The 26,982-nt window shown below is 51.8% G+C and overlaps 1 protein-coding gene across 22 annotated transcripts in view; it reads left to right on the forward strand.

The window, feature by feature from the left end:
- Positions 1-3,191: 3,191 nt before the first annotated feature.
- The window catches only part of CATSPERG (cation channel sperm associated auxiliary subunit gamma), a 30,898-nt gene continuing 7,107 nt past the window's right edge, over positions 3,192-26,982 (forward strand). For 3 of the 22 annotated variants that reach the window (XM_047789906.1, XM_047789905.1, XM_047789920.1), the window contains exons 1-21: positions 4,452-4,834; positions 4,922-4,975; positions 9,677-9,821; positions 10,139-10,265; positions 10,438-10,510; positions 11,629-11,784; positions 14,923-15,094; positions 16,505-16,642; positions 18,687-18,746; positions 18,946-19,077; positions 20,563-20,613; positions 20,719-20,848; positions 22,125-22,236; positions 23,703-23,861; positions 23,949-24,061; positions 24,970-25,183; positions 25,533-25,595; positions 25,697-25,895; positions 25,985-26,103; positions 26,245-26,325; positions 26,413-26,469. In XM_047789906.1, coding sequence (XP_047645862.1) covers positions 4,580-4,834; positions 4,922-4,975; positions 9,677-9,821; positions 10,139-10,265; positions 10,438-10,510; positions 11,629-11,784; positions 14,923-15,094; positions 16,505-16,642; positions 18,687-18,746; positions 18,946-19,077; positions 20,563-20,613; positions 20,719-20,848; positions 22,125-22,236; positions 23,703-23,861; positions 23,949-24,061; positions 24,970-25,183; positions 25,533-25,595; positions 25,697-25,895; positions 25,985-26,103; positions 26,245-26,325; positions 26,413-26,469 — 2,610 coding nt within the window. In that variant the 5' untranslated portion in view covers positions 4,452-4,579. Of the gene's footprint in view, positions 3,265-3,557; positions 3,713-4,153; positions 4,835-4,921; positions 4,976-9,676; positions 9,822-10,138; positions 10,266-10,437; positions 10,511-11,628; positions 11,785-14,922; positions 15,095-16,504; positions 16,643-18,686; positions 18,777-18,945; positions 19,078-20,562; positions 20,614-20,718; positions 20,849-22,124; positions 22,237-23,702; positions 23,862-23,948; positions 24,062-24,969; positions 25,184-25,532; positions 25,596-25,696; positions 25,896-25,984; positions 26,104-26,244; positions 26,326-26,412; positions 26,470-26,982 lie in introns of those variants that run through there. The other 19 variants (XM_047789902.1, XM_047789915.1, XM_047789922.1 and 16 more) reach the window with 19 other exon arrangements.

Genomic DNA, 26,982 nt, shown 5'->3' on the forward strand with positions numbered 1-26,982 from the left:
CGAAAAAGCCACAAAAATTATTTTACTTAGAGTGATTAAAAACACTTACATAGGATTTTCTATGTGCCAGGTCCTATTCGGAGTCCTTGATGCATGAGAATTTATTTAACTCTCTCAGCAACTCTGTGAGTCGGGTACTTATTCCATAATGCAGAGGAAAGGCGGCCCGGAGAGGTTAAGTATCTTACCCAGGGAGGGCAAAATTGGGATCTGGACAAGGTTTTGTTTGGTCACCTTGTCCCACGGAGACTCAGAAACACCCATTGTCTAGCTCTTCTCTCAGCCTCTCAGCCTTCCTGGCTCCTCTGCATGGTCATTGCCATTTTTGCCCCTGATGCTAAAATCAGCAGCTTGCTGGAGAGGCAGTTGCTTGAAGGAAGTGCCTGTGTGATCTGGCTTCTGCTCTTCACCACTTCTCCTTCCAAATTCCTCTAGAAAAAGAAACCAGGCCACGCTTAGTTCAAGATATAAGAGAGAGAGAGAAAGAGAAGTAGAGGGAAAGAAGGAAAGAAAGAAAGAAAGAGAGAGAGAGAGAGAAGAAATAAAAGAAATAACGAAATAAAGAAATAAATAAATACACATCACATAAAGAACTACAGAAAATACCAATACAAAGACAATCGATATAGATAGAGAAATAAGAAAGAAAGAAAACAATCCATCCACTACTCCAAATAAAGCAGAAAGAGAAAGAAAGAAAGAAAGAAAGAAAGAAAGAAAGAAAGGAGGGAGGGAGGGAGGAAGAGAGTTTTCTTGTGGCACAGCTAGTTAAGGATCCAATGTTGTCACTTGCAGCAGCTTGGGTCACTGCTTCTCAGGGGTTCAAGCCCTGGCCCAGGAACTTCCACAATACCGTGAGCACAACCAAAAATCCCCCCAAACAAACAAACAAAAAAACAATGTGTGCTAAAAAATTGAAAAAGTACAAAAGATTGTACAGGGGGAAGTGTTTCTCCCGTACTCAGGCTGTGTGGATGGATTTCTCAGGTCTCCTTCTGGGCGTGGACCAGCAATATACATGTGTGTGTATGTATGTCATTAATTTTTTTCTTTCACTCTACATAAGTGGTACCTAGGACGGGGAGGTGGTTATAATCAGAGACTCTGGAGGCAAAGCCCCTGGGTATAAATCAACTGTCACCCCCAAGCTCTGTGGTTTTTGAGCAAGTTGAGTTCACCTCTCTTCCTTCCTAAGTTTGCCAATCTGTGAAATGGGATGATAACAGCATCTACCTCATGGACTTGTTAGATAATTAAGCAATTTGATCTCCATAAAGCTCTTAGAACAGTGTCCGGTTCTCCATAAAATGTTGGCTAATGGTTATTCTCATTTCTGCACCTTGCTTTTTCATATTACATAGTTCATAATATGCATATAATTTTTCTAACATTCTCTTCTGTACTTTGCTTTTTTTCACCAACCCAGTGTAATTCAGAGATCATTCCAGAGGCATATGAATAGGTGTCATATATATATATATTTTAAATGTCTGCAGTGCCTTATCTGGGACACATCCCATAAGTTATTTCTATGTTTCATTCATGGACATGCAGGTGGCTGCCAGCCTTGTGCTGGAATCATCACAGTAATAGAGGCACATCCCCCTGGTGGGGCTACATGCAGAATTGGGGGATGTGTGTCATGAGGAGACCCCAGTCTCTGCCTCTGTGGGTCTAGAAGGGCTCATATTCACAGCTGAGATTTATTCTCTCAGATGAAGTTACCCTCCCTGGTCTGGGGAGGTGGGGAGTGCTGGGACTGGGGAGACTTCCACCAGCTCTTCATTTTCAAAGAACGTCTGTTCTGGGCTGTGTTGCCCTGAGTTGGAAACATTGCATCAGATGATGCTGATACTGATGGTCTGGGGATAACACCTTATGAACCAGTGCTCCAAAGCCTTCCATGCCTGTGATGCAGTGGGAAACAAAGATGCATTCCCTGACATCATGGCCTAGAGTGGTCAGGGGAAGGATGGGGGCCACTCAGGTATCACAGACAAGACCTGAAGGAAGGAAAATGGTCAGCAGGGGATAAAGTAGGAAATAGTATCCCAGAGGGTGTTATAGTTTGGACACAGTCTGGAGGAGAGCGAGCACCCCTGCTCAAGGACATTCAAGTTGCTCTGTGTGACTAGGCTTTGGACTACAGAGGGAGAAAAGAGATGAGCAGGACATGAAGGACAACAGGGATGGGATCGTACAGGGCTCTGGAAAGCAAGCGAGTTTGGGTGTTTCCCTGGGGTCCTGGGGTGGCATGGAAGGCTTTAGAGCATTGGTTCATAAGGTGTTGTCCCCAGACCATCAGTATCAGCATCACCTGATACAATTCTCCAGCCCCATCTCAGACTTACTGAATCAAAAATCCTGGAGATGGAGCCCAAAAATCTGTTTCAGCAAGTCCTTTAAGGCACATTAAAGTTTGAAAATCATGGGTTTTTAGAGTAAAGTCAGCTTTGCAGATCATCAAAAAGTCATGGTCTGGAGTTCCCCTTTTGGTTCAGCAGGTTAAGAACCCCACATGAGGATGTGGGTTTGATCCGTGGTCTCACTCAGTGGGTTAAGGAGCCGGCATTGCTACAAGCTGCTGTGTAGTTTGCATATGTGGCTCAGATCTGGCGTTGCTGTGGCTGTGGAGTAGCCGGGAGATGTAGCTCCAATTCGACCCCTAGCCTGGGAACTTCCACATGCTGTGGGTGAAGCCATTAAAAGAGAAAAAAAAAAAAAAAAAAAAGGCATGGTCTGAGTCTGTTAGGCATCAGAATACCAATGAAAACTAACTCATTGAATATTTATTTGTGCCAGGCATTCTTCATGTGTTAGCTTATTGACTTCCCAAAACAACTCTATGAGATGGCTGCCCTGTTCTGTAGAGGAAGAAGTTAAGCCGCAGGCGATCAATTCCCACATGGAGACCAAACTTTTTTTTCACTAGAATTGTGATATCAAAATCTGATTGAGTAGAAGGATGAGTAGGCCAGAACCACCAATAGGAACTCCTTGAAGACCTTCCTATCACAAACTTCGTCTCTAGCACCCTCTGCCGTTCAGGCCCCAAATGGGTGTGGAGCACCGCGCTGACTCTGTTCCCAAGCTGTAGGCGCTAGTTGGGATGCGCGTTACCATGGATACCGGCAAGTGGGGGAGAAGTTTCCTCGAGAAAGGCGGAAGTGGGTTGTAGAAGTGCTGTCGGCCATTTTGAGACCGGGCAAGAGGGGCGGGACTGGAGCGCCGAGAGACGGTTGACCGGTTTTAACCTAGTGACTGGTACCACGGGGCGGGGAGAAGGGGGTGGCGCCTGGTGCCATCCCCGGGAGGGATGCGGGGGGCGGGGGCGGGGTTAAGAAGGGGAGGGGAGGGGAGGAGGAAGGCGAGGAAGGAAAAGGCTGGGGAAAATTTGGAGCGCGGAGGGACAGGGCACAGTAGGGGCGGGGCAGAGGAAGAGCGGGGCAAGGCTAAGAAGCTGGGTGATGAATAGGGGCGGGGCTCGGAGAGGCGGAGCGTAGAGCCGCGAACTGTCCAGGGCATGGAAAGGAGTGGTGAGAAGAAGGGGTGGGGCCAAAAGGTGTCGCGGTTCGGGAGGAAAGTGAAGACAGAGAAAGTACTGACGCACAGGGTAGCGCCGGCAAGGAATGAGGAGACAGTGCAGGGCGAGGAGAGGGTGCGGAGCGAAGGGAAGACCAGTGGCGAGAAGAGTTCCCAAGGCAAAGAAACTGTATCTAAGGAGAAGGGGCAGGGCCATATGAGGGGGCGTGGCGAGGAGCAGGCTCGGGAAGAACAGCTCTCCCAGGATGAGGGAGAAGGACAGGTCGATAAAGGGCAAAAGCAGAGCGGGGAGCAAGAAACAGCCGAGAAACAGGGGAAGGTGCGGGGCATGGGGCGGGTCCGGGAACAGGATCTGGAGAGGGACTGATCTAGAGCCAGGGCCCGGTACGTGGGCAGAGCCCGAGCACGTGCGCGGAGAAAGGGGCGGTGCGAAGAGAAGGTATGGGGCGGGGCAATAAGCAGGGTCGGAGCCAGGTACAGAGGGACTGGGGAAAATAGCTGTGGGGCAGTTAAATCGAGAAACAGAATCCGAGACGGAGTGAGGAGTAGGGGTGGGAGGCAGAGCAGGGGCAGAGCAAAGAAGGGTGGGGCAAGGTTAAGGGGTGAGAGGAGAAATCGGGGAGAAACCAGGGGCAGAGGCGTTGCCAGGAGCAACAGTAGGGGCGGGACCGGGAGTAGTAGCAGAGGTGGTGTCCGGAATTGCAATACTGGCAGGGCCTGGGGCACCGCCTGGGGTAGGGCCGTGGTCTGGAGCAGAAGTGGAGCCAGGAGCAAGAGCAGGGGTGGAGCCGGTAGCACTAGCAGGAGCGAAGCTAGAAGCAAGAACTGGAGCGGAGCTGGGAGCAAGAGTAGGGGTGTAGCTAGGAGCAAGAACAGGGGTGGGGCCAGAAGTCTGAGCAGGAACGGGGCCGGGGGTCCGGTGGGGGCGAGGCGCAGGAGCTAGGCGGGATCTCAGACGGCACCTACCAAGAGTTGTATTGCCGGCTGGTGACCTCCGCATTTTCCATGTTGAAGCCACGTTGCCCACTGCCCCAACATGTCCCCTGCTGGCCCTGCATTGCCGAGACTCCGAGTCCTGCGGGCGCTGTGGGCACTGCTGGTGGTGCTATTGGCACCATGGAGGCTGTGGGCGATAAAGGATACCCTGGAGTGCACCTGGCAGGTTGTCCTGAACAACTTTGAAACAGTAGGCAAGAACCACGCGAGCGATCGTTTCTTCAATCAAGAGCCCCTGGACACAGTGGACGAAGTGTTCAGCCTGCTGGTGGATGCACCCATCGACCCGGACGAGGTGAGGGGACTGGGGTCTGGAGAACGGGAGAGGTCCTGGACAGGCACCTCACTGGGCTCCAGACATTTGCCCAGCTTATCCTTGCAGAGATACCTGGGCTTTCCTTACTTCCTGAAGATCAACTACTCCTGCAGAGGAGAGGTGAGTGGTAGCAGCGGGGGTGGGCTCATTCTGTTCAGACCTGTTTCTCCATCTCTAACATTTGAATAGCAGGGACCTTAAATATTCACAAAGATTCCTGTTATCCCACCAAGCACATGGTTGGTGCTCTATTAAAAAATAGAGGTATAGGAGTTCCCCTTGTGGCTCAGCAGTAACGAACCCGTCTGGTATCCATGAGGATGCGGGTTCAATCCCTGGCCTTGCTCAATGGGTTAAGGATCTGGCGTTGCTGTGAGCTGAGGTGTAGGTTGCAGACGCAGCTGGGATTTTATGTGGCTGTGGCTGTGGTGTAGCCTGGCAGCTGCAGCTCTGATTCAACCCCTGGCCTGGGATCTTCCCAGTGTCACTGGTGCGGCCCTAAAAAGACATCGTGTGTGTGTGTGTGTGTGTGTGTGTGTGTGTGTGTATACATGAGAGAGAGATTTCAGATAGCATAAAATTTACCATTTTAAAGTATACAATTCAATAACATTTAGTGTATTCACAAAGGCGTGCAACCATCACCGCTATCTTGTTCCAGAACATTTTCATCACCTCAAAAGGAAACTCTGTACCCCCATCCTTCCAGCCCTGGAGACCACTAATCTACTTTCTGCCCCTGTAAATTTGTTTATTCCGGACATTTCATATAAGTGGAATCATATGGAAGAAGCCTCTGGTTTCTTAGCATGTTCTCAAAGCTATGCTACAGCATGGATCAGTATTTCCTTCTTAGGCTTGAGTAATATTCAGTTGTATGAATGTGCTGCATTTTGCTTATTCCTTCATTAATGGATGGACATTTGGGTTATTACCCATTTAGGGAGGGCTATTATGAACATGTTTTTGTGTAAACATGTTTTGACTTCCCTTCAGTATATACCTAAGAAAGGAATGACTGGGTCATATGTTAACCCTGTTTCACTTCTGAGGACCTGCTGTGCAGGCTTTCACATTCCCATCGACAGTGAGAGCCTTCCAGTTTCTCTCCATCCTCATCAGCACCTGTTATTGTCCATCTTTTTGACAGTAGCCGTCTAGTATGTGTGAAGGGGTATCTCAATGTGGTTTTGATTAGCATTTGCCTCATAACTAATGATGCTGAACATATTTTCATATGTTCATTGCCCATTTATCTGTCTTCTTTGGAGAAATGTCTATTCAAATCCTTTGCCCATTTCAATGTTGCATTGTAAAATCTCTTTTTATATACTGGATACTAGTTTATAAAGTAGTTCCTTATAAGATATACAAATTGTAAATTTTTTTGTGTGTTCCATACTGCGGCATATGGAGGTTCCCAGGCTAGAGGTAGAATCAGAGCTACAGCTGCTGGCCTATGCCACAGCCACAGCAACGCCAGATCCTTAACCCACTGAGCGAGGCCAGGGATCAAACCCACAACCTCATGGTTCCTAGTCAGATTCGTTTCCACTGCACCATGACAGGAACTTCCCTTTTTACGTTCTCGATGATGTTCTTTAAAGCACAAAAGTGTTATGTTTATTGAGATATAATTCACATATCATACAACAGCTCCAAAGTTTTAATTTTTTTCTTTTTGGGGCCACACCCACGGTATATGGAGGTTCCCAGACTAGGGGTCAAATTGGAGCTACAGCTGCCAGCCTACACCACAGCCATTTTATGACTTCATTTTATGAAGTGGGCATGATCACCGTTGTACCCTTGCTACCCCCTGCAGCAACGCCAGATCCTTCATCCACTGAGTGAGGCTAGGGGTCAAACCCACATCCTCATGGATCCTAGTCAGGTACGTTAAGCACTGAGTCATGAGGGGAACTCCCAAAGTTTTAAATTTTGATTAAGTCAAATTATTTTTTTTTCACTTACTGCTTGTGCCTTTGGTAGTGTCTAAGAAGGCTTTGCCTAACCAGAAGTCCCAAAGATTTACTCCTATGTTTTCTTCTAGAGATTTTTTTGGTTTTAGCTCTTGTATTTAGGTCTTTGATCTATTTTGCGTTAGTTTTTGTATGTGGTGTGAGGTAGGTGTCCAACTTTTACATGTGAATATCCGGTTATGCCGATACCATTTGTTGGAAAGATTATTCTTTCCTCATTGAATTGTCTTGGCATCCTTGTCAAAAATCAATTGACCATAAATATAAGGGTTTATTTCTGGGTGTAATTAGATTCCATTGTTCTGTATGTCTGTCCACATGCCAGTACCACACAGTCTTGATTACTGTGGCCTTATATTAAGTTTTCAAATTGGGAAGTTTGTAATCCTCCAACTTTGTTCTTCTTTTTCAAGATTGTTTTGGCTCAAGTAAGCTTTCTGAGGACAGTTGAATGTTGTGGTGTAGAGCTGAAGTGCTGGAGGCTGCACACCCAGGTTGGAATCTGCAGTGGACTGACATTTATTGGGAGGAAGTGTATAGCATGTTAGCAAATCCTTTGGGCTCTGGAGCCAGGCTGCCTGGTTGCAAATCCCAGCTCTGCTACAGAAGAGCTTTGTCATCTCAGGCAAGCTGCTTAACTTCTCTGGACCAAAGTTTCCTCACCTTTAGCAAGGGTACAACGGTGATCATACTCACTTGATAAAATGACGAAATACGGGTGAAGCACTTAGCACAGGGTCGGGTTCATAGACAGGGCTCAGCAAATGCTAGCAACAGGTTTCTAGAGTGTGACCCACGGCCAAGGGTTTATTCCATGAACCTTCTCTCCTTATCTGTGAAAGTGTGATAATAGCTCCTTTATCTCTTCATGTAACACCTGTTCTGAGTCAGATTTTTTTTTTTAATTTAAGAGATGGAATGGGGGAATTCCTATTGTGGCTCAGTGGGTTAAGAACCTGACTAGTGGAGTTCCTGTCGTGGCGCAGCGGAAATGAATCTGACTAGGAACCATGAGGTTGTGGTTTGATTGGCCTCACTCAGTGGGTTAAAGCTCTGGTGTTGCCATGAGCTGTGATGTTGGTCGCAGACGTGGCTCAGATCCTGCGTTGCTGTGGCTCTGGCGTAGGCTGGCAGCTGTAGCTTCAATTCGACCCCTAGCCTGGGAACATCTATATGCCGAGGGTGAGGCCCTAAAAAGCAAAAAAAAAAAAAAAAAAAAAAAGGCAAAAAGAAAAGATCCTCACTAGTATCCATGAGGATGTGGGCTCAATTCCTGGCCTCTCCCAGTGCTCAGTGGGTTAAGGATCCAGCATTGCCATGAGCTGTGGCTTAGGTCGCAGACATGGCTCAGATCTGGCATTGCTATGACCGCAGTGTACAATAAATGCATAAATACATGAATACATAAATTTTAAAAATGTGGAGGTAGTACAATGATAAACAGCATGACCAGGTTTTTCTTCTGGATTCAGCCCACCAGGGAAGCAGATGATCAGCAAGTAAAGACATAAAATAACGTATTAGGGTATTCGGTGTAAAGAAGAAAATAAAATGAGGTGACATATTAGGAAGGAGGGCGTTAGCAGGGTGGTTGGGGAAGGTCTCCGAAGAGCTTGAGCAGAGACTCGAGTGATGAAAGAGACGCCCTTGAGGAGAACTGAGGAAAGCATTTAGCTTGAGGGAGCAGCCAGCACCTCGGCTCTGAGTGAGTGAGTGTGTGTGTGTGTGTAGGGACAGTCAGAGGAAAGACTAAGGACCTTTCACTCTGAGTAAAGTGGAGCCACCGAGAAGGTTCTGAGCCGAGAAGGTTCTGAGCCGAGAAGAGCCCTCCTGCTGTGGGGTGGGGGCAGGACGCAGGGCTGGGGCTGATCCTCAGTCCGGCAGGAGTGGAGGGTGGACAGGACCAGGGTGGTCGTGGTCCCTGCTGCCCTGACAGGGGGCTGGTCGCCGCCCCACCAGCGCCTGCTGCCCTGGGATTGGAAACCCTGAGGCAGGGCTGGGCCGGGTGTAGTGGGCAGGATTGAAAGGGCCTTGGCCGTGGCACTCCTTTGGATGAATTCCAGCGCTAAGGGGTCAGACCCCTTCCATCCCTCTTCCAGGTCCCAGAGCCCACCCCCACAGCCCTGCCACAACGGGCGGCTTGCATACAGGTGTCTCCCTAGGAGACCTCCAAGCCGTTGCTTCGGCTGTTCTGTACCCTAGTCCCCCTGTCTCCCTCCTTCTGTCTCCACTCGAAGCGCCCCTGTTTCCTTGTTAGCCCAGCTGGGATCCGGGCATCTCTGGGAGGCTGTCCCCGGTCACCGGTCACCCTCTTCCCCAGTTCCTTTCTGTGTAACTGCCCCATCCCACCCTCACCCTGGGCCCCAGTCCCCAGCCCCCAAACCTGGCTATTCTCTGCCTGCTGGAGGCGGCAGAGAGTAATTTCTGCGGGGGGGGGGGTGTGGAGGGGGGCGGAGCATGTGTAGAAGCCTCTAGAGCGGGACTTGGAATCCCTGAAGTGAAGGACAGGGTTGCCAGCAGCGCTGGGAGCCAGGCACGCCCACTTTCACATTTTTGCTTGTCCCATGCTGTCCTTCCCTACCTCCAAATTCCTTCTGAGGACCTTGCGCCAGACTCTCCTCCTCCAGGAAGACCTCCTGACTCCCTCCACACGTCTGTCCCTCTCCTAGCCTGGCCCATCCCCGACCCCAGTCTTATCCCCAGGTGTTCTCTGCCCTCCCGGTGGTGGAGTCTGTTCTCCTGACCCAGCTCTGGAAGGCAGGCTCGTAAAGGCAGGGTCAAGGCAGAGGGACCCCCAGGCTCTCTTAAGGACATGCCGGTGGGGTCATCTCCTCCCCAGTCATCTGAGGCCCTGGTCCGCAAAGGCCACCTGACGGGGCTGAAGCCCGTGGTGCTGGTCACCTTCCAGTCCCCAGTCAACTTCCATCACTGGAAGATAGAGCAGCTGCAGATCCAGATGGAGGCAGCCCCCTTCCGCAGCAGAGGTGGGCCTGGGTGGTGGTGGTGGTGGGGGGTGCTCCTGGAGGTGTCCCAGCCTGGTGAGGGGGTGGGGGCCTTGCTGAAGGCCTTAGAGGGGTTCGTGACCTCGAGGGGAGGCTGGGGTCATCAGAGGGGCCCATGACCTGGTGGGGCGTGGGGGTTGTTAGGGGCCTCACAGGGTGTGGGGAGACCTCTGCAGATTCCACGGCCTAAATGGGGCCACACAGAGACCCCGGTGGGGTCCCTGGCTGAGAGAGGGCCTGTGGCCTGGAGGGGGCGCTGGGAGGGCCCAGCAGCCTCAGTGCCGCCCGGCTGCCCGCAGAGTGGTGTAACGCTGAGGAGCTGTGCATCATGAGCTGGTACATGCCCATGCCCATCAAGAATGGCAGCGTGGTCATGCGTGTGGACGTCAGCAGCAATGGCCTGGGGCCCTTCATCCCCAATAAAAGGTGCCTTTTCCCAAGGCCGGGGCAGGAGGGGAGACTCTGGGGGGGACTTCCTAATCCCTGGATCCCCAACGAAGACAGGAAGAGCCCAAAGGGAGGGAGCAGGGCAGGGAGGTGGCCGTGAGCGCTGGCAGAAGCCGCAACCCTCCCCTGTGCCGCCCACACCTCCCACCAGGTTTCAGGTGAACATCAACGGCTTCCTGGAGAGACAGCGAGACAACAGCCTCCAGTTCACTGTGGGAAATGAGGTGAGGGGCCCAGATGGTGGGGAGGGTTGACAATGTGGCTAAAGACCGTGAGCCCAGGCCCTGATTCCTTCCCAAACAAGTGGCAGAGCACTTGCTATGCACTGGTCCTGGGCCACATGGTCTGCCGAATGGACTGTCGCATTAGGTCTTGACAGTGACCCGTGAGGGAAGGTACTCTCACATACCCATATTAAAGAGGAGAAAACTGAGACCCCAAAGGGATGGAGCCATTTGCCCACAGTCTCTTGGCATCTACATATGGAACAAGACTTGAAATTTGTCTGACTTCTACACCCATATTATTTATTCTTCTTCTTATTTATTATAGTTTTTTTTAATGTATTAAAATATAGTTGAAGAGTTCCCGCTGTGGCTCAGAGAGTTAAGAACCTGCCATAATATCCATGAGGATGTAGGTTCAATCCCTGGCCTCACTCAGTGGCTTAAAGATCACGGCATAGGTCATAGATGCAGCTCAGATCCAGTGTGGCTGTGGCTGTGGCTATGGCAGAGGCCAGCGGCTGCAGCTCCGATTTGACCCCTAGCCTGGGAACCTCCATGTGCTGCAGGTATGGCAATAAAAAGAAAAAAAAATACAGTTGAGTATACCCATATTCTTCTTCTTCTTCTTTTTTTTTTTTTTTTTGTCTTTTTAGGGCTGCACCCTCAGCACATGGAGGTTCCCAGGCTAGGGGTCCAATTGGAGCTGTAGCTGCCGGGCTACACCACAGCCACAGCAACGCGGGATCTGAGCCACATCTGCTGCCTACACCACAGCTCAAGGCAATGCCAGCTCCTTAACCCACTGAACGAGGCCGGGGACCAAACCTGCAACCTCATGGTTCCTAGTTGGATTTGTTTCTACTGTTCCAAGACGGGAACTCCGGAAAAGCATTTCATACACAGAGAACTGCCAGTGCAAAGGCTCTGAGAAGCAGCGAGGAGGCGGGGGAGAGTGGTCCGGGGGAGAGGGGTGGGGATGAGATCAGAGAGGCGAGGGGCACCGATAGTGTGGGGTCTGGTAGATCAGCGCACATCCTTTGGCTTTTACCCTAAATGAGAGGGAACCGTGGGAGGCGAGGCAGGTGCTGAGCAGCGCTCCCGGCCTTGCGCTGCAGCTCTTCGATCTGATACCCCGGTACTTCGTGAACGTCCCGTCGAGGCCCCTGTGGTACACGGTGGACCAGGCCCCTGTGCTCATCCTGGGCGGCATCCCTGAGGAGAAGGCCATCCTGCTGACCGACACGAACTTCGAGGACTTCTTTCTTGTGGAGGTGAGCGATGCCCGGCGGATGGTGGGTGGGGGCCTCTTGAAGGGACCTGGGTCTCAGCTCCTAAAATGAGGCGGGGCCAGGGGCCTCAGAAGGGCTCCCCAAAGGCCTGCCATCCCCCATGAGAGGCAGATAGCGTGAAGGAAAGACAAAAGACTCTGCAGCCCAACAGCCTAGGGTCAGATCCTGGTTCTGCCACTTCTTGGCTGTGTGATGTTGGGCAAGTCACTTCACCTCCCTGGATCTCAGATTCCCCACCTGTAAAACGGGAACAATATTTATATTTACCTCACAGAATGAATGTGAGGCTGACATAAGCAGACACAGAGGAGGATTGTGTGAGGCAAAGCTAGTGTTACGTATAGGTCCACCATTTGAAAGTCTGAAATCCAAAAAGTTTTGAAATGGCATTTGCACAAGTTTAGGGCTAAAATGCATTTATTGAGCTTGCAAAGGCTACTTTTTTTAGTCTTTATGTATTTCATTTAATTAATTAATTAATGTATTTTGCTGCAACCTTGGCTGTTGCAAGTTCCTGGGCCAGGGATCAAACCCGAGCCACAGCAGCAATCCAAGCCAGTGACGACTCTGGATCCTGTGCCACAAGGGAACTCCCTATTTATTCCCTATTTATTCCATTTAGTGTGAATATTCAGATGCTGCCCTGAAGAAATATTAAGGAGTTTGAATATGGGGTGCTTCCCTAGACCCCACTGAGGGTTTGAATGGTACATACATACTATTTTTACCTTCCAAACACTGGAAAATTCTGAACTGTGATGTACATCTGGCCCCCACGGCTTAAAATTTGGCATTGTGAGTCAGTATTATTCCCAGACTGGGGAAGGCAAGTCTGAAAGCAAGGTTCTTTCAGTGTGGATAACGAACATGTTTGGGTCCATTGCAGTTTGATTTAAACAGAGAAATGGATTTAGTAGGTGCACCTAACTGCAAAGCCCAGACACAGATCATCAGCCTTCAGGTCTGGCTTGATTCAGGGCTCAAATGAGGATTCTAGCTTTTAGCTCTGTTTGTGATTCATAGCACCCCAATTCCCAAGCATAGAGAGGGAGCATCTGTTTCCCAAATAGCTTAAAAAAAAATCCTGAAATTTATTGGCTTGGTCCTGATTAGCCCAGCTTGGGTCGTGTGTCCCAAAAGAATGGAATGTGCTGGCTGGCTTAGCCCAGGTCGTGACATCTATATCCAAATGAGGGCATCTGAGACAAGAGGCAGAGAAAGGATGGTTCCTTCAGAGTGAAGTCAGGGTAGCTTTGCCTCAAGCTAGCGGGAGAAGATACTGGTTGTTCATTATGTCCAAGATAGCAATTGTGCACCTCAACAGCCCCAGAAGTTTGCCTAGCCTCCTCCCATCACGGCTGAGAGCCCCATTCATGGTTCAGATAACTGTGGATTAATGTTCTCTCGGCTCCCTCTGGCTCTGAATTCCTGCTTCTACTGAACTCATTCCATTTACAGACCGTCTCCCTGTCCTGAGTCAGCTCTCTCTGTTCTGGTCCAAGTTTTTCCAGACCTTGCTCAGTTTTCATGCTCCTGACCTAAACACATCCACAGGAAATGGGTGGCCAATGTGGGTTCTACTGAAGCTATTTGGAGAGGCAGGGAAGGGGGCTATGTCACAGGAATGAAAAGTTCCATTTTAGGCTTCCTTATTCTTGCTTTTTAATTTAAAAAAATTTTTAAGTTTTATTGTTTTTTAGGGCCGCACCTGCAGCATATGGAGGTTCCCAGGCTAGGGGTCTAATCAGAGTTACAGCTGCCGAGCTACACCACAGCCACAGCAAGGCGGGATCCGAGCCGAGTCTTCGACCTACACCACAGCTCACGGCAACGCCAGATCCTTAACCCACTGAGCCAGGCCAGGGATCAAATCTGCAACCTCATGGTTCCTAGTCAGATTCGTTAACCACTGCTCCACGACAGGAACTCCTTCAAGAACACTTATGATGCTGAATAGGGTAGAGGAATGTTTTCCTTAATTTGATGAAATTTTGCTCAGCAGCAGAGCCTAAAGTTTAGCTTTGAATTCTACTTTTTAATAGAAAAGTTAGTGGAAAATTCTACTTTGCAATGGAAAATTTCAGTCAAACGCAAAAAGGAGAGAGAATCCTATAGTGAACTTCAGTAATTTATATGTTGCCCTTTTTTTTGGTCCCCACTATATTCCCCGCCCCCCGAGTATTTTAAAGAAAATTCTGACCATTTTGTTGTTTCACAGGGAAATTCTGGAGGAAGTATCTCTAACACAAGAGGACTTGTAAGAAATAAAACCATAATGCCATTATCATGCCCAGAAAATCTAGTAATAGCTCCTTCCTATCATCTAACCGAGTCATAGTCAGTTTTTCTTAATATCATCTAACCTGGTCAATTTCCTCCGGCTATACAAAAGTATAATATATAAGAGTTCCCTGGAATTCCCGTCGTGTCTCAGTGGGTTAAGAACCCAACCAGTATCCACAAGGATGAGGGTTCAATCTCTGGCCTCGTTCAGTGGGTTAAGGATCCAGCATTGCTGTGAGCTGTGGTGTAGGTCACAGATGCGGCTAGGATCCCGCATTGCTGTGGCTGTGGCATAAGCCAGTAGCTGTAGCTCCAGTTTAACCCCTAGCCTGGGAACTTCATATGCCACAGGTGTGTCCTTGAAAAGAAAAAAAAAAAAAAAAAGAGTTCCCTGGTGGCCTAGTGGTTAAGGACACTGAGTTGTCACTGCAGGTTACTTCCGTGGTGTGGGGTTTGATCCCTGGCCCAGGAGCTTCCACAAGGCCAAAAAAGTGTGCCTTGGGTCAAACATGGAATCCTTTGCATCCACATGGGTACCACCCTGACCTTGGCCTGGGGAACCAGGATTCCTGAGCACCATTGAGTACACTGTGCCCTGCCCATCTCTACGGAGCACAGAAAGCCCCTCCTGGCTCTGGCGTGGGTCACCTGCTTCCAGGGGGAGCTTGTCGGGGAAGTGTGGCCACCAAGATGGGGTGAGCAGGGAGGGCACCCTGAGGACAGCTGCTTGTATCCATCCCAAGCAGTCGTCAGAGAGGCTGCCTCCCCCTCCTCAAGGCAGGACACAGGGGCTGAGATCAAGGCTGCCTGCTCACCATGGGTTCTCCTCCCCTGCAGCTGAGCATTGACAGCTGCTGGGTAGGCTCCTTCTACTGTCCCCAGGCCAACTTCACCGCCACCATCTATGATGCCATCGCCACCGAGAGCACCCTCTTCATTCGGCAGAACCAGCTCATCTACTATTTTACCGGCACCTATACCACACTCCATGAGACCAGCCATGGCAGCGGTGAGGGGGCAGCGGCCAGGTCACATTACCTGGGTGTCCATAGCATCCTAGGCAAGGGACCTGCCTGTCGGAGCCCCAGGGAGGGCGCCTCAGTGAATCCATGACCGGAGGCACCTGGGACTGGAATTGCCATGGGTGGGGAGCGGGCTGTTGCAGGGACTTCTGGCTCCTGAAGCATGGCTGCTGCGGCCTCCTCCGAACCTCCATGTGCTGGGGCAGGCTTTCATCCTGACTTTCCCAGGAGTGTGAACCGACTGAGGACAGAGAGAGGTGTGGGAGTGAAGGGAGGGGGCAGAGAGGGACACACCCCCACCCACCCACACGCACATGTGCAGGTGCACATGCGCACACAGACACAGACACAGAGTCCGAAAGACATGCTGGGCAGGATGCATACCAAGAGAGAAACTGGGGGAGTTGGGGAGAGTCAGAAAGCAAGAGAAATAAAGATGGGCTGTTGGTGAGGCAAAGCCATGAAGGAGGTTGATCAGAGAGGAAAAAGAGAGGCTTTTGATTCAGCATCATCTTTTACATGTTTTTCTCACCCCTGCCCTCGTGCTCCATATAAAAGAGTGATGACAGAGTTCCCCTCCTGGCGCAGCAGAAACGAATCTGCCCAGGAACCGTGAGGTTGTGGGTTTGATCTCTGGCCTCACTCAGTGGGTGAAGGGTCCGGCGTTGCCGTGGGCTGTGGTGCAGGTTGCAGACTAGGCTCAGATCCTATGTTGCTGTGACTGTGGTGGAGGCCGGCAGCTGTAGCTCTGATTTCGACCCCTAGCCTGGGAACCTCCATATGCTGCCAGTGCAGCCCTAAAAAAAAAGCAAAAACAAATGACTGAGTGATGTCAACTTATAGGGTCACAGAAAATTGCACTGTAACCAGTACTTCATTAGTTAATGAATGTGCCCAGCAGCTTCATTTTTCTCCCTTTCTTTCTTAGGGCACATTGACAGTGGGAAGAACCCAGTTAAAATAGATCTAAGTCAAAGAAAGGGATGTTTATTGGCTTAGGTAGATGAAAAACTCAGGAACATGTTGTTTTCAGGCACAGTTGGATCCAGGAGCTCACTGTAGCTGCCCCATCTATAGGCCCAGCAACAACCCAGCAACTGCAGACTTTTAAGTTCTTGAGGAGCCCCAGGAAAGAACATCTCTTTGTTAGTGGCTACAAGCTGAGATCACACACCCAGCTCAGAACCCAACCCTCTGGCCAGGGGAATGCAAGTGTGGGATCAGCCCAACCTGAACACCATGGACAGAGTGTGAGCAGGGGGGATTTTCTCAAAGGCAGCTGGGGCCTTATGTCAAGGGCCCCTAAGACACCACCTTGGACACTCACTCCAGTGGATGGGGGAAATGTGGATGGGTGCCCAGGTGCCAGGCTCAAATATCTGTCCTGGCCCTCACAGGTAGATGGGTTCGTATCTTGGCCAACGAGTGCGTCAAGAAATTATGCCCCGTGCATTTCCATAGCAACGGCTCTGAGTACGTCATGGCCCTCACCACGGGCAAGCACGAAGGTTACGTCCACTTTGGAACCATCACAGGTGAGCTTGGGGACCTCTGGCAGCCCAAGAGACCTCTCCGTACCCTCTCACCTTTAAGAATTCTGATCCCAGGAGTTCCCGTCGTGGCGCAGTGGTTAACAAATCCGACTAGGAACCATGAGGTTGCGGGTTTGGTCCCTGCCCTTGCTCAGTGGGTTAACGATCCGGCGTTGCCGTGAGCTGTGGTGTAGGTTGCAGACACGGCTCGGATCCCACGTTGCTGTGGCTCTGGCGTAGGCCGGTGGCTACAGCTCCGATTGGACCCCTAGCCTGGGAACCTCCATATGCCGTGGGAGCGGCCCAAGAAATAGCAAAAAAAGACAAAAAAAAAAAGAATTCTGATCCCAGAATTCACCCTTCACCATCTTCCTTCAGGAGGGGTCACAGGCTGGAGGTTCTACTCATGAGTCTCAGAGGTTTATGCATTTGTAGGGCTTGGAGTGTATTACACATCTTTCATGATCAGTTTTGTTTCAAAGGACAGAAGCCCAATTCAAAAATCATTTGTGTTCCTTGGTGACCTAGTGGTTAAGGAGTCAGTGTTGTCACTGCTGTGGCTTGGGTTTGATCTGTGGCCTGGTCAAAAAAATCATATCTAAGCATAATTTTTTTTTTATCTTTTTATGACCACACCCACAGTATATGGAGGTTCCCAGGCTAGGGGTTGAATCAGAGCTGCAGCAGCCAGCCTATGCCACAGCCACAGCAATGCCAGATCTGAGCTGCATCTTTGACCTACACCACAGCTCACAGCAACACCGGATCCTTAACCCAGGCCAGGGATCGAACCTGTGTCCTCATGGATGCTAGTCAGATTCGCTTCCTCTGAGCCATGATGGGAACTCCCTAAGCATAGAAAATTTGTAAATGGGAGTTCCTTTTGTGGCTCAGCAGATTCAGGACCCAACATTGTCTCTGTGAGAATGCATATTTGATCCCTGGCCTTGCTCAGTGAGTTAAAGTCTGGCATTGCCTTCCACATGCCACAGGTGCAGAGATAAGAAAAAAAAAAATTGTAGACATAAAAGTGAAAAGATCAGGATCCAGCATCAGGCATGGCTGGATCCAGGGCTCACAGGGTATATCATTAGGACTTTATCTCTTGGGAAGGTAGCATAGTGTAAGGACTGTAGCACAGGTTCTGGAGAGAGACTGCTCTAGCACACCCACCCAAATCTTCTGTGGCTTTAGACAGGTGACTTAGCCTCTCTTTTTGGTCTCATGTCCTCATTTGCAATATGGGGGTGATAGTACTAGTACCTGCTTCATTGTGTTGATAAAAGATTAAACAAGTTGGCATATACAAAGTTCTTAAGACAGTGCTAAGCTCATGGTGAGTGCTATTCAAGGGTGTATTGTTATGAGCCTGTGATTCAGCTTCATTTTTTTTGTTGTTGTTTTTTTTTTTTTGTCTTTTTGCCATTTCTTGGGCTGATGCTGCAGCATATGGAGGTTCCCAGGCTAGGGGTCTAATCAGAGCTGTAGCCACAGGCCTACACCAGAGCCACAGCAATGCGGGATCCGAGCCACATCTGCAACCTACACCACAGCTCTAAGCAACACCAGATCCTTAACCCATTGAGCAAGGCCAGGGATCGAACCCGCATGGTTCCTAGTCAGATTCATTAACCACTGAGCCACGACAGGAACTCCTCAGCTTCGTTTTCAGGTAGATATTCTTCTCCCGAGGGTTAAAGATGGCCTTCAGGAACTCAAGGCTCACATCCCCCACCAGTATGAGTCACCTGGAGAGGGTGAGGCAGCGTCTCATTAGCTCCCGCACAAATCCCAAGGTGCGCTCTATTGGCCCATTCTGGGTCACGTGGCCAGTCCTGAGCCAATCGCTGTGACCAGAGGCTGACACAGTCTCATAGGCCAATTGTGAATGACTGAAAGGCCAGTTAGGGGAGACAGGCCCCACGGAATCCCAAGGACTAAGAGGGAGGCCCAGGGATTGTGCACCTGGGACAATTGGAAAGCTGGTGCAATGGGGGTGCTAGACGGGGTGGGAAGGACTTGAGCATGGACCTGCCCTGCCCCACAGATGGCCGTGTGTCCTTCGAGTTGCTACCCAGGCAGCAGTCCGTGTGCAATGGGATACGAGGTACCCAGCTCCCAGATGGGTCTGCAGCAGGTGGGGGAGGCAAGGGAGTGTGTGTTGGACTTGGAGGGGTTGGGGGCGGGGTAGAAGCATGGAAGGGTGGGAAATTTCTTGGGCACGGGTATAGGGTCACTGGGATAGGTGTGGCAGTCACAGAGACCATGGAGCGGGGTGGGGTCCAGAGGCCGCTCTGGACCTTCAGCCTCCCTGCCAGTGGTCAACTGCTCCATAACCTGGGCCGTGTTCATTGCTGGTGACTACGATCTACTGCTGCTGGTGGAGATTGAAGAGCCCGCCTCCAGGAAGTATTTCCTGGTGGTCAGCTACAACCTGGGTAATTGGGGAGCCATGGGGAGCTGAGAGGGCAGGGGCAGGAGCTCAGATTGTGAGCTGTGGGCCCATCCTATGGGGTCTGTGCCCAGCCGGCCTCGGGAGGGAAATGTGGCTCATGCCACTGCTGGGTAAGGGGCAGTGGTCTTAATGGGCTGGGTGGGCTGGAGAAAGTATGAGGAAGTTAATGAGACTGGAACAGAGGGGAAAGGGGAGGGATGGAGATTGGAGAGGTGAGCAGACGCCAGACAGAGAAGGGCCTTGTGACTCGAAAATGATATGATGCTTTTCACCCGTCAAAAACCTAGGGGAGTAGTTCCTGCCGTGGCTCGGTGGAAACAAATCCGACTAGGAACCATGAGGTTGTGGGTTTGATCCCTGGCCTTGCTCAGTGGGTTAAGGATCCAGCGTTGCTGTGAGCTGTGGTGTAGGTTGCAGACGCGGCTCGGATCCCGCGTTGCTGTGGCTCTGGCGTAGGCTGGTGGCTGCAGCTCCGATTAGACCCCTAGCCTGGGAACCTCCATATGCCTCAGGTGTGGCCCTAGAAAAAGACAAAAAACAAAAAACAAACAAACAGGAGTTCCCGTCGTGGTGCAGTGGTTAACGAATCCGACTAGGAACCATGACGTTGCGGGATCAATCCCTGGCCTTGCTCAGTGGGTTAAGTATCCGGCGTTGCCGTGAGCTGTGGTGTGGGTCGCAAATGCGGCGCAGATCTGGCGTTGCTGTGGCTCTGGCGTAGGCTGGCAGCTATAGCTCCGATTAGACCCCTAGCCTGGGAACCTCCATATGCCGCGGGAACGGCCCAAGAAATGGCAAAAAGACCAAATAAATAAATAAATAAATAATTAAAACCAAAAAACAAAAAACACCTAGGGGAGGAGTTCCCACTGTGGCACAACAGGATCAACTGTAAGACTTGGTTTGATTTTCCTCCAAGTGAGAGTAGAACTCTTGTACATGTACAGTTGCATAGGCTGTGCATGATGCTCCCCAGCTGAGGAGTCAGAGGCACATCTTCTGCCCTAACAGGTCTGTAGCCTCTCAGAGGCCTCTCAGAGGCCGAGCCTTTTTATAATTCACATGAAGAAATTCTAAGGACTGGAGTTCCCATCGTGGCATAGCGGAAACCAATCTGACTAGCATCCATGAGGACACAGGTTCCATCCCTGGCCTCGCTCAGTGGGTTAAGGATCTGGCGTTGCCATGAACTGTGGTGTAGGTCACAGATGTGGCTCGGATCCCAAGTTGCTGTGGCTGTGACATAGGCCGGCGGCTACAGCTTTGATTAAACCCCTGGCCTGGGAACTTCCATATGCCTTGGGTGCAGCCCTAAAAAAGCCAAAAAAAAAGAAGATAAAGAAATTCTAAGGACGAATGAGCCCAATGGGAAGCGGTGGGAGGGGTTGGGGAGCTGGGGATTTGCCTGGTTTCAAGTCTTGGAAGCTCAGGGCCACGGGAGACTCTGCTGTGTTCTCCTCACCTGCAGTCAGTGATTACCTGGTCATCCTCTACACCATCCCGGAATTCATCCCTGACGGTAAGAGGGGAAGGCAGGGGGACCTGAAAAAGTGGGGGGGGGGGCAGGAGGGGTCCAGGTGACCCCACCTCATTGCTGTGTCCACTCTGCCTCTGCCCCTGCCAGCTCGAGGCCTGGAGTTCCTGATGATCCTAGGGACAGAATCTTACACCAACGTCCCGATGGTTCCCAAAGGCATGTCCTACAACGAGTATAACAACCTGCTGTTCATCTGGGGCAACTTCCTCCTGCAGAGGTAGAGAGCTGGTAGATTTGGCCTCCCCAGCCCCACTAGGATGGTGTCCTTTCTGAAGTCACTAAGTTTTCAGAGGATGCCCAAGTCCGGAAATCGTCAGGACAGTGCTGGGGAAAACATGGGCTGGGGTGGGACAGAATGGGCGAAGCTAGTGTTTTAAAGCTGGGAGCCCTCTCTTAAATGAAACCTGGTTAAGGACCCAACCCATGTGAGCAATAGAAGGGCACCACCTGGGAAAATGGTAAGATGTTTTTCATCTGTCAAAAACCTAGGGGAGGAGTTCCCACTGTGGCGCAACAGGGTCAATGGCATCTTGGGAGCCCTGGGACGCAGGTTTGATCCCATCCTGGCATAGCCACAGGTGTGGCTTAGGTGGGCTTAGGTCTCAACTGCAGCTCAGATCTGATGCCTGGCTTGGGAACTCCACAGGGTGTCGGGCGGCCAAAAAAAAGAAGGAAAAAAACCCAAAAAAACTGGAGTTCCTGTCGTGGCGCAGTGGTTAACGAATCTGACTGGAAACCATGAGGTTGCGGGTTCGGTCCCTGCCCTTGCTCAGTGGGTTAACGATCCGGCGTTGCCGTGAGCTGTGGTGTAGGTTGCAGACGTGGCTCGGATCCCGAGTTGCTGTGGCTCTGGCGTAGGCCAGTGGCTACAGCTCCGATTCAACCCCTAGCCTGGGAACCTCCATATGCCGCGAGAGCGGCCCAAAGAAATAGCAAAAAGACAAAAAAAAAAACAAAAAAACAAAAAAACCTAAGCACAGGAGTTCCCGTTGTGGCTCAGTGGTATCGAACCTGACTAGTATCTATGAGGATGTGAGTTCAATCCCTGGCCTTGCTCAGTGGGTTAAGTATCCCGCATTGCCCTGAGCTGTAGTGTAGGCTATAGAGGCAGGTCAGATCCTGCGTGGCTGTGGCTGTGGCCTGCAGCTGCAGCTCCGATTGGACCTCTAGACTGGGAACTTTCATATGCTGCTGCTGAGGGCCTAAAAAGCAAACAAACAAACAAACAAAAAAAACCTAAACAAACAACCTAGGGCCCCCAAGTCAACTCTATGGGCTGTTGACAAACTTTCAGTTTGGTCAAATGCTCCTGTTTACAGATGGGCAGCCAGAGGGTTGGGAGTGGGAGGCAGGGAGGTTGCAGAAGCTAGAGTCCAGGTTTCCTTTGCACATTTCTCACAAGGCTAATAGAGAATGAGTCATGTTGGGCCTAGTTGGGAAAGAAGATATCCCCCCGGGGCCTTGTCCGCTACCTCCCTCCTCTGTCCCTGCAGCTATAACAAAGAAAACTACATCTACCTGGGTGACTTCCCCAAGGAGCTGTCTATCAAGTACCTGGTCAACTCATTCCATGGGGACATAGCTATCGTCACAGAGACCGAGGAGGTGGGCTGCCCTGTCCTTCTCCTCACTTCCTCTCTGCCCACCCCTAAGTCCCAGGGGTCTCTTTTTTTCCCCTGTCAGGTTAAAGGGACCCAGGGGAGGTAATGTCCTCAGGGGCCCTGGGGAAGGGCAACAGAAGCTCCATTTACAGGGAGCTCCCACTGTGACTCAGCAGGTTAAGAACCTGACTAGTCTCTGTGAGGATGTGGGTTCAATCCCTGGCCTCACACATTGCTACAAGCTATGACGTGGGTCATAGATGCGACTGGGATCTGGCATTGCTGCAGCTCCAAACTAACCCCTAGCCTGGGAACTTCCATATGCCGCAATTATTGCAGCCCTAAAAAGAAAAAAAAAAAAAAGAAAGAAAAGCTCCATTTACATCTGAGAAGCCTCAATCTCAAAAAGGATAAGTGTCAAAGTTCCTATCATGGCTCAGGGATAACCACCCGACTAGTATCCATGAGAACGAGGGTTTGATCCCTGGCCCCGCTCAATGGGTTAAGGATCCGCTGTTGCCGTGAGCTGTGGTGTACGTTGCTAATGAGGCTAGGATCCGGCATTGCTGTGGCTGTGGTATAGGCCTGCAGCTGCAGCTCTGTTTCAACCCCCAGCCTGGGAACTTCCATATGTCACAGGTGCGGCCCTAAAAAGACAAAAACAACAACAACAACAACAAAAACAAGTGTCTTCCAAAGCCGCTCAGCAAAGTGAAAGTCCTGTGCTTAGAGTCTTGATGTGATTTCCAGAGGGGACCCTCTTTCATTCCATCCTGCAGTTCAGTTCATAAATATTGAGCACTTACTGTATGCCTGACCCAGTGCTGGGGACATTGTGGTGGCCGAGTCAGCCCTGGGCCCTACCGCTCATGGGGTTAGAATCCAGTTGGGAAGATAGACTCTTCTCCATTGTCAGTTCAAATGTCAGTTGACATTGTCAGTTCAAATGTCACTCAGAGTAGCCAGAGCTGCCATGGGCAAAACGGAACTGATGGAAGTTCAGACCCCATCTGGGAGGAGTGTCAGGGAGGGCTTCATAGAGAACACCACGTGGAGGGGGGCCATGCTGGAGACCGGAGGGGATCTTCCGGGCGAAGGAGGTCAGGTCCAGAGCCAAGTGTGTTGGAGGCAGGGTGAGAGGGTGGGCCTCAGTGCAGAGATGGGAAACTGAGGCCAAAGGGATGATGAGGCCCTATAGGGTGCAAAAAGTGAAAGGGGAAAAGGAGGTCATCCCTCAGGACCCTGGCCTTTAGCAGGTGTGTATATTAGGAATGGGTGCATTGCAAGTAATAGACACTCAGGCCGACTGAAACAGTGAAGAAATTTACTGCGGTGAGAGGCTGGGAGCAGAGCGATGGCTCACCTGGTCCCAGGTGGAGGCGAGCACCCCAGCCTCACCCCTCAGGGAAAGGGATGGTGAGGGAGGGGTCAGAGGGCCTGTGGTCCTCACACGGGCTGTCGCACCCCCAGATCTGGTACCTCCTGGAGGGCAGCTACCAGGTATACAAGCTATTCCCGTCCAAGGGCTGGGAGCTGTACCTTAGCCTTCGGCTGATGCAGCAGTCCTCTCTCTACGCCCCCAATGAGACCATGATCACCCTCTTCTACGATGACAGCAAACTCTACCAGGTGCCAGGTGGGGGGCTGCGGGGGAGACGCAGGAGAGCTGCAGGATGGCGGATACCAGCTCCTGTGGCCCCTACCTTCCCTCTGCAGCTAGTGTACCTTATCGACAAGCAGCAGGGCAGGCTTGTCAAGAGGCTTGTGCCTGTGGAGCAGCTCCTGATGTACCAGCAGCTCGGCAACCACTACCTCTTGGAGCAGCAAGGGTGAGAAGATATGGGATCACAGCAGCAGTCAGAGAGCCTTAGGCACTGCCCAGGTGAAATCCCCATTAGGGGGGAGACCAAGCCGTCCCCAACCACAACCTCAGGGCTCAAGGGAGGGTCTGACCGAGCCTGGGGGCAAAGGTGCATCAGGGAGGAAGAGGTTCATGAGCTTTGACCTGAGGGGGAGGAGGAATTGGCCAGATGGTGGCATGAAGAAGGGTGTTGGGGGGGCACATGTGCAAAGGCCTGGGGGAGGAAAGGAGATATTGGGTGATCAAGAACTGAGAGGGATTAGTTCCCATTGGGGCTCAACAGAAAAGAACCTGACTAGCATCCATGAGGATGCAGGTTTGATCCCTGGCCTCGCTCAGTGGGTTAAGGATCCGGCATTGCCATGAGCTGTGGTGTAGGTCACAGATGCAGCTCAGATCCAGCGCTGCTGTGGCTGTGGTCTAGGCCAGCGGCTATAGCTTTGATTCGACCCCTAGCCTGGAACCTCCACATGCCGCAGGCGCGGCCCTAAAAAAACAAAGGAACTTGAACTTTATCTTGAGAGACCTGGGAACCAGGATGGGGCTAAGGGGAGGGGCTACTAGGTCAGGTTTTACTGGGTTCACTAATGATCCTTCTGCTCACCTGCAGAGGAGCCCAGGGAGGCGGCTGGGGGAGGGGAGAGGTGGAAAGACACTTAGCAGGTTGAGTACCATGGAGGGGTGGGGTGAGTCTAGGATGAAGTCCAGGGACCTAGGGCGTCCAGCAGAATATGTTCAGGGGCTGAGGCTGAGGAGGAAGGTCAGGGCCGGCTTGGCCCTGGGTAGTCGGCAGGCAGAGGTGGAAACAGGTCTGCGGAGGCTCCTGGTGCCAGGGCATGGAAGAGTCAGCTGCGGACCTTCACTCCCACTACTCAGGAGCCACCTGACGCTCTCCTTCGCCAACTTCTGCCCCTTCACCGTGATGCGCCTGCTGGACCTGCCCAACCCGCAGATCTACACGCGCCAGGAGCGTTACAGGGCGCAGCCGCCGCGCATCTTGGAGCCCTCAGGCTTCCACAACAATAACTCGCTCGCTGTCTATCAGGGCCTCGTCTACTACCTGCTCTGGCTGCACTCCATGTACGACAAGGTGGGCGACTGAAGCCGGCAGGGCAGGCCGGGCCGGGTCTTGTCTGAGGCGGGACTGCAGAGGCGGAGCGAGCAAGGCCCGGTGGCTGGGAGATCGGCCGCGGAGGGTGGAGCAGAGCAGAGCCGCCACCATGCGCCTGAGGCTTAGGGGGGCTGGGGAGGGGATCGAGGACGGCTCAGCCGAGACGGCTTTGGGGGTGTGGCCGTCCGGGTGAAAGCCGGGCTTGGGGACGGGCCAGAGTATGTATCTTTCGCTTTGTATCGGGGTCTGAGGCTAGGAAGGGGTGCAGGGATGACGTCTGCCTGGGCACGCCCCTTGGCCCACCTCACGGGGTTGGCTGTTCCTGCAGCCCTACGCGGACCCGGTGCACGACCCCACCTGGCGCTGGTGGAAGAACAAGAAGCAGGACCAGGTGCGTGGAGGGAGTTGCCAGTGAGAGGGAGGGCCGAGCCCGGATCCTCCCTCGCTGTACCCCGCGCGGGCCTTGACTTTGTCCTGCAACCCGTCCCCCAGGATTACTACTTTTACCTGGCCAGCAACTGGCAGAGCGCAGGCAATGTGCACATTGACATGGCCAGCTACGAAAAGATCTACGACCTCAAGGCGGAGAACGAGCTGCCAGAGCGCATCTTCCTGGACAAGGGCACCATCTACAGTTTCTCTGTCTTCCTGACCGCCAGGGGGCACTCGTTCGACTTGGAGGCGCAGAGCAGTCTGTGGGCGGGGCCGGGTGGAGCCTGGGGGCGGGGCTTCTATAGGGTCCGGCCGGAGGCCCTTAACCCCCATCTCTGCTCCAAGCAGGCGCTTCGTCTCAGCCGGGGAGTCAGGTGGGCCTGGCTGTGGTGCTGGCCGACCCCGCCTGCATCGAGGCGGTGGTGAAGCAAAAGGACCTTATTAATCGTAACTCGGTGCTTTTCTGGGTGAGACCAGGTGGAGAAGGGGTGCCAACATGGGGGCAGAACTACTGGGACAGTGGGCCTACTGGAAAACCACGGCTATTTGAAAGGTCCCTGGGTCCTCCTGCCCGCCTGAGGTCGTTTCATTTCTGCCCCCACCCTCAGGTTACGCTCAGTGATAAAAGGACTTGCTTCGACCAGGGCATTAGCGGACATCACCTCATGAAGACCTCCATGCTCATCAAGGTGAGGTCCGAGCCTGGAGGGGAGGACGCAGATGAGGGGAAGGACTGCGCCCGTGGATCCGCCATCATCACCGGCTCCTATTCACAGGTGGTGGGCTCTTCCGGGCACTGCTTCCAGAACACGCACCAGGGGCCTCGCATGCAAGTATTGGACTTGGTGTACCGGGCCCTGTGCTGGGAGGGAAGGGGTTGGGTTGAGTCTCAGCAGGGTGAAGCCTAGGACACCTCCTGGGAATCCCATGAATGCCTTCCTAATTTCCTTCTCATTCGTTTCCGGTCATTAGCCTGCCCAGCCACCCACTCACTCCTTTCATCCATTCATGTTTTCAAAAAGGGCTGCTCTGTATATAATCCACAAAAGCTTGTATGTTCCTTCAGATACTTCTCTATAGGGGGAAATATGGCATCTGCAACACGGAGCTTTTTTTCCCAGTTGGCACAAAGGCAGCAGGTGGGCCAGCTTGGCCCTTCCTTCTCACCTTGCTCTTCATCTGCCTGCTCACGTGTGTTGGGTTTTTCACTTCCTTACACATGCAGTATCCCCTTTGCACAGAGGCAGACACTGAGCCTCAGAGAGGTGCAGATATCTGCTCAGAGTAATCCTGAAAGCTAATAAGGGAGGCAGTGTTCTCAACCTCTTCCCTCCCACTCTCCAGGA

Source organism: Phacochoerus africanus, chromosome 8 (assembly GCF_016906955.1).
Source record: "Phacochoerus africanus isolate WHEZ1 chromosome 8, ROS_Pafr_v1, whole genome shotgun sequence".
Classification (NCBI taxonomy): Eukaryota; Metazoa; Chordata; class Mammalia; order Artiodactyla; family Suidae; genus Phacochoerus; species Phacochoerus africanus.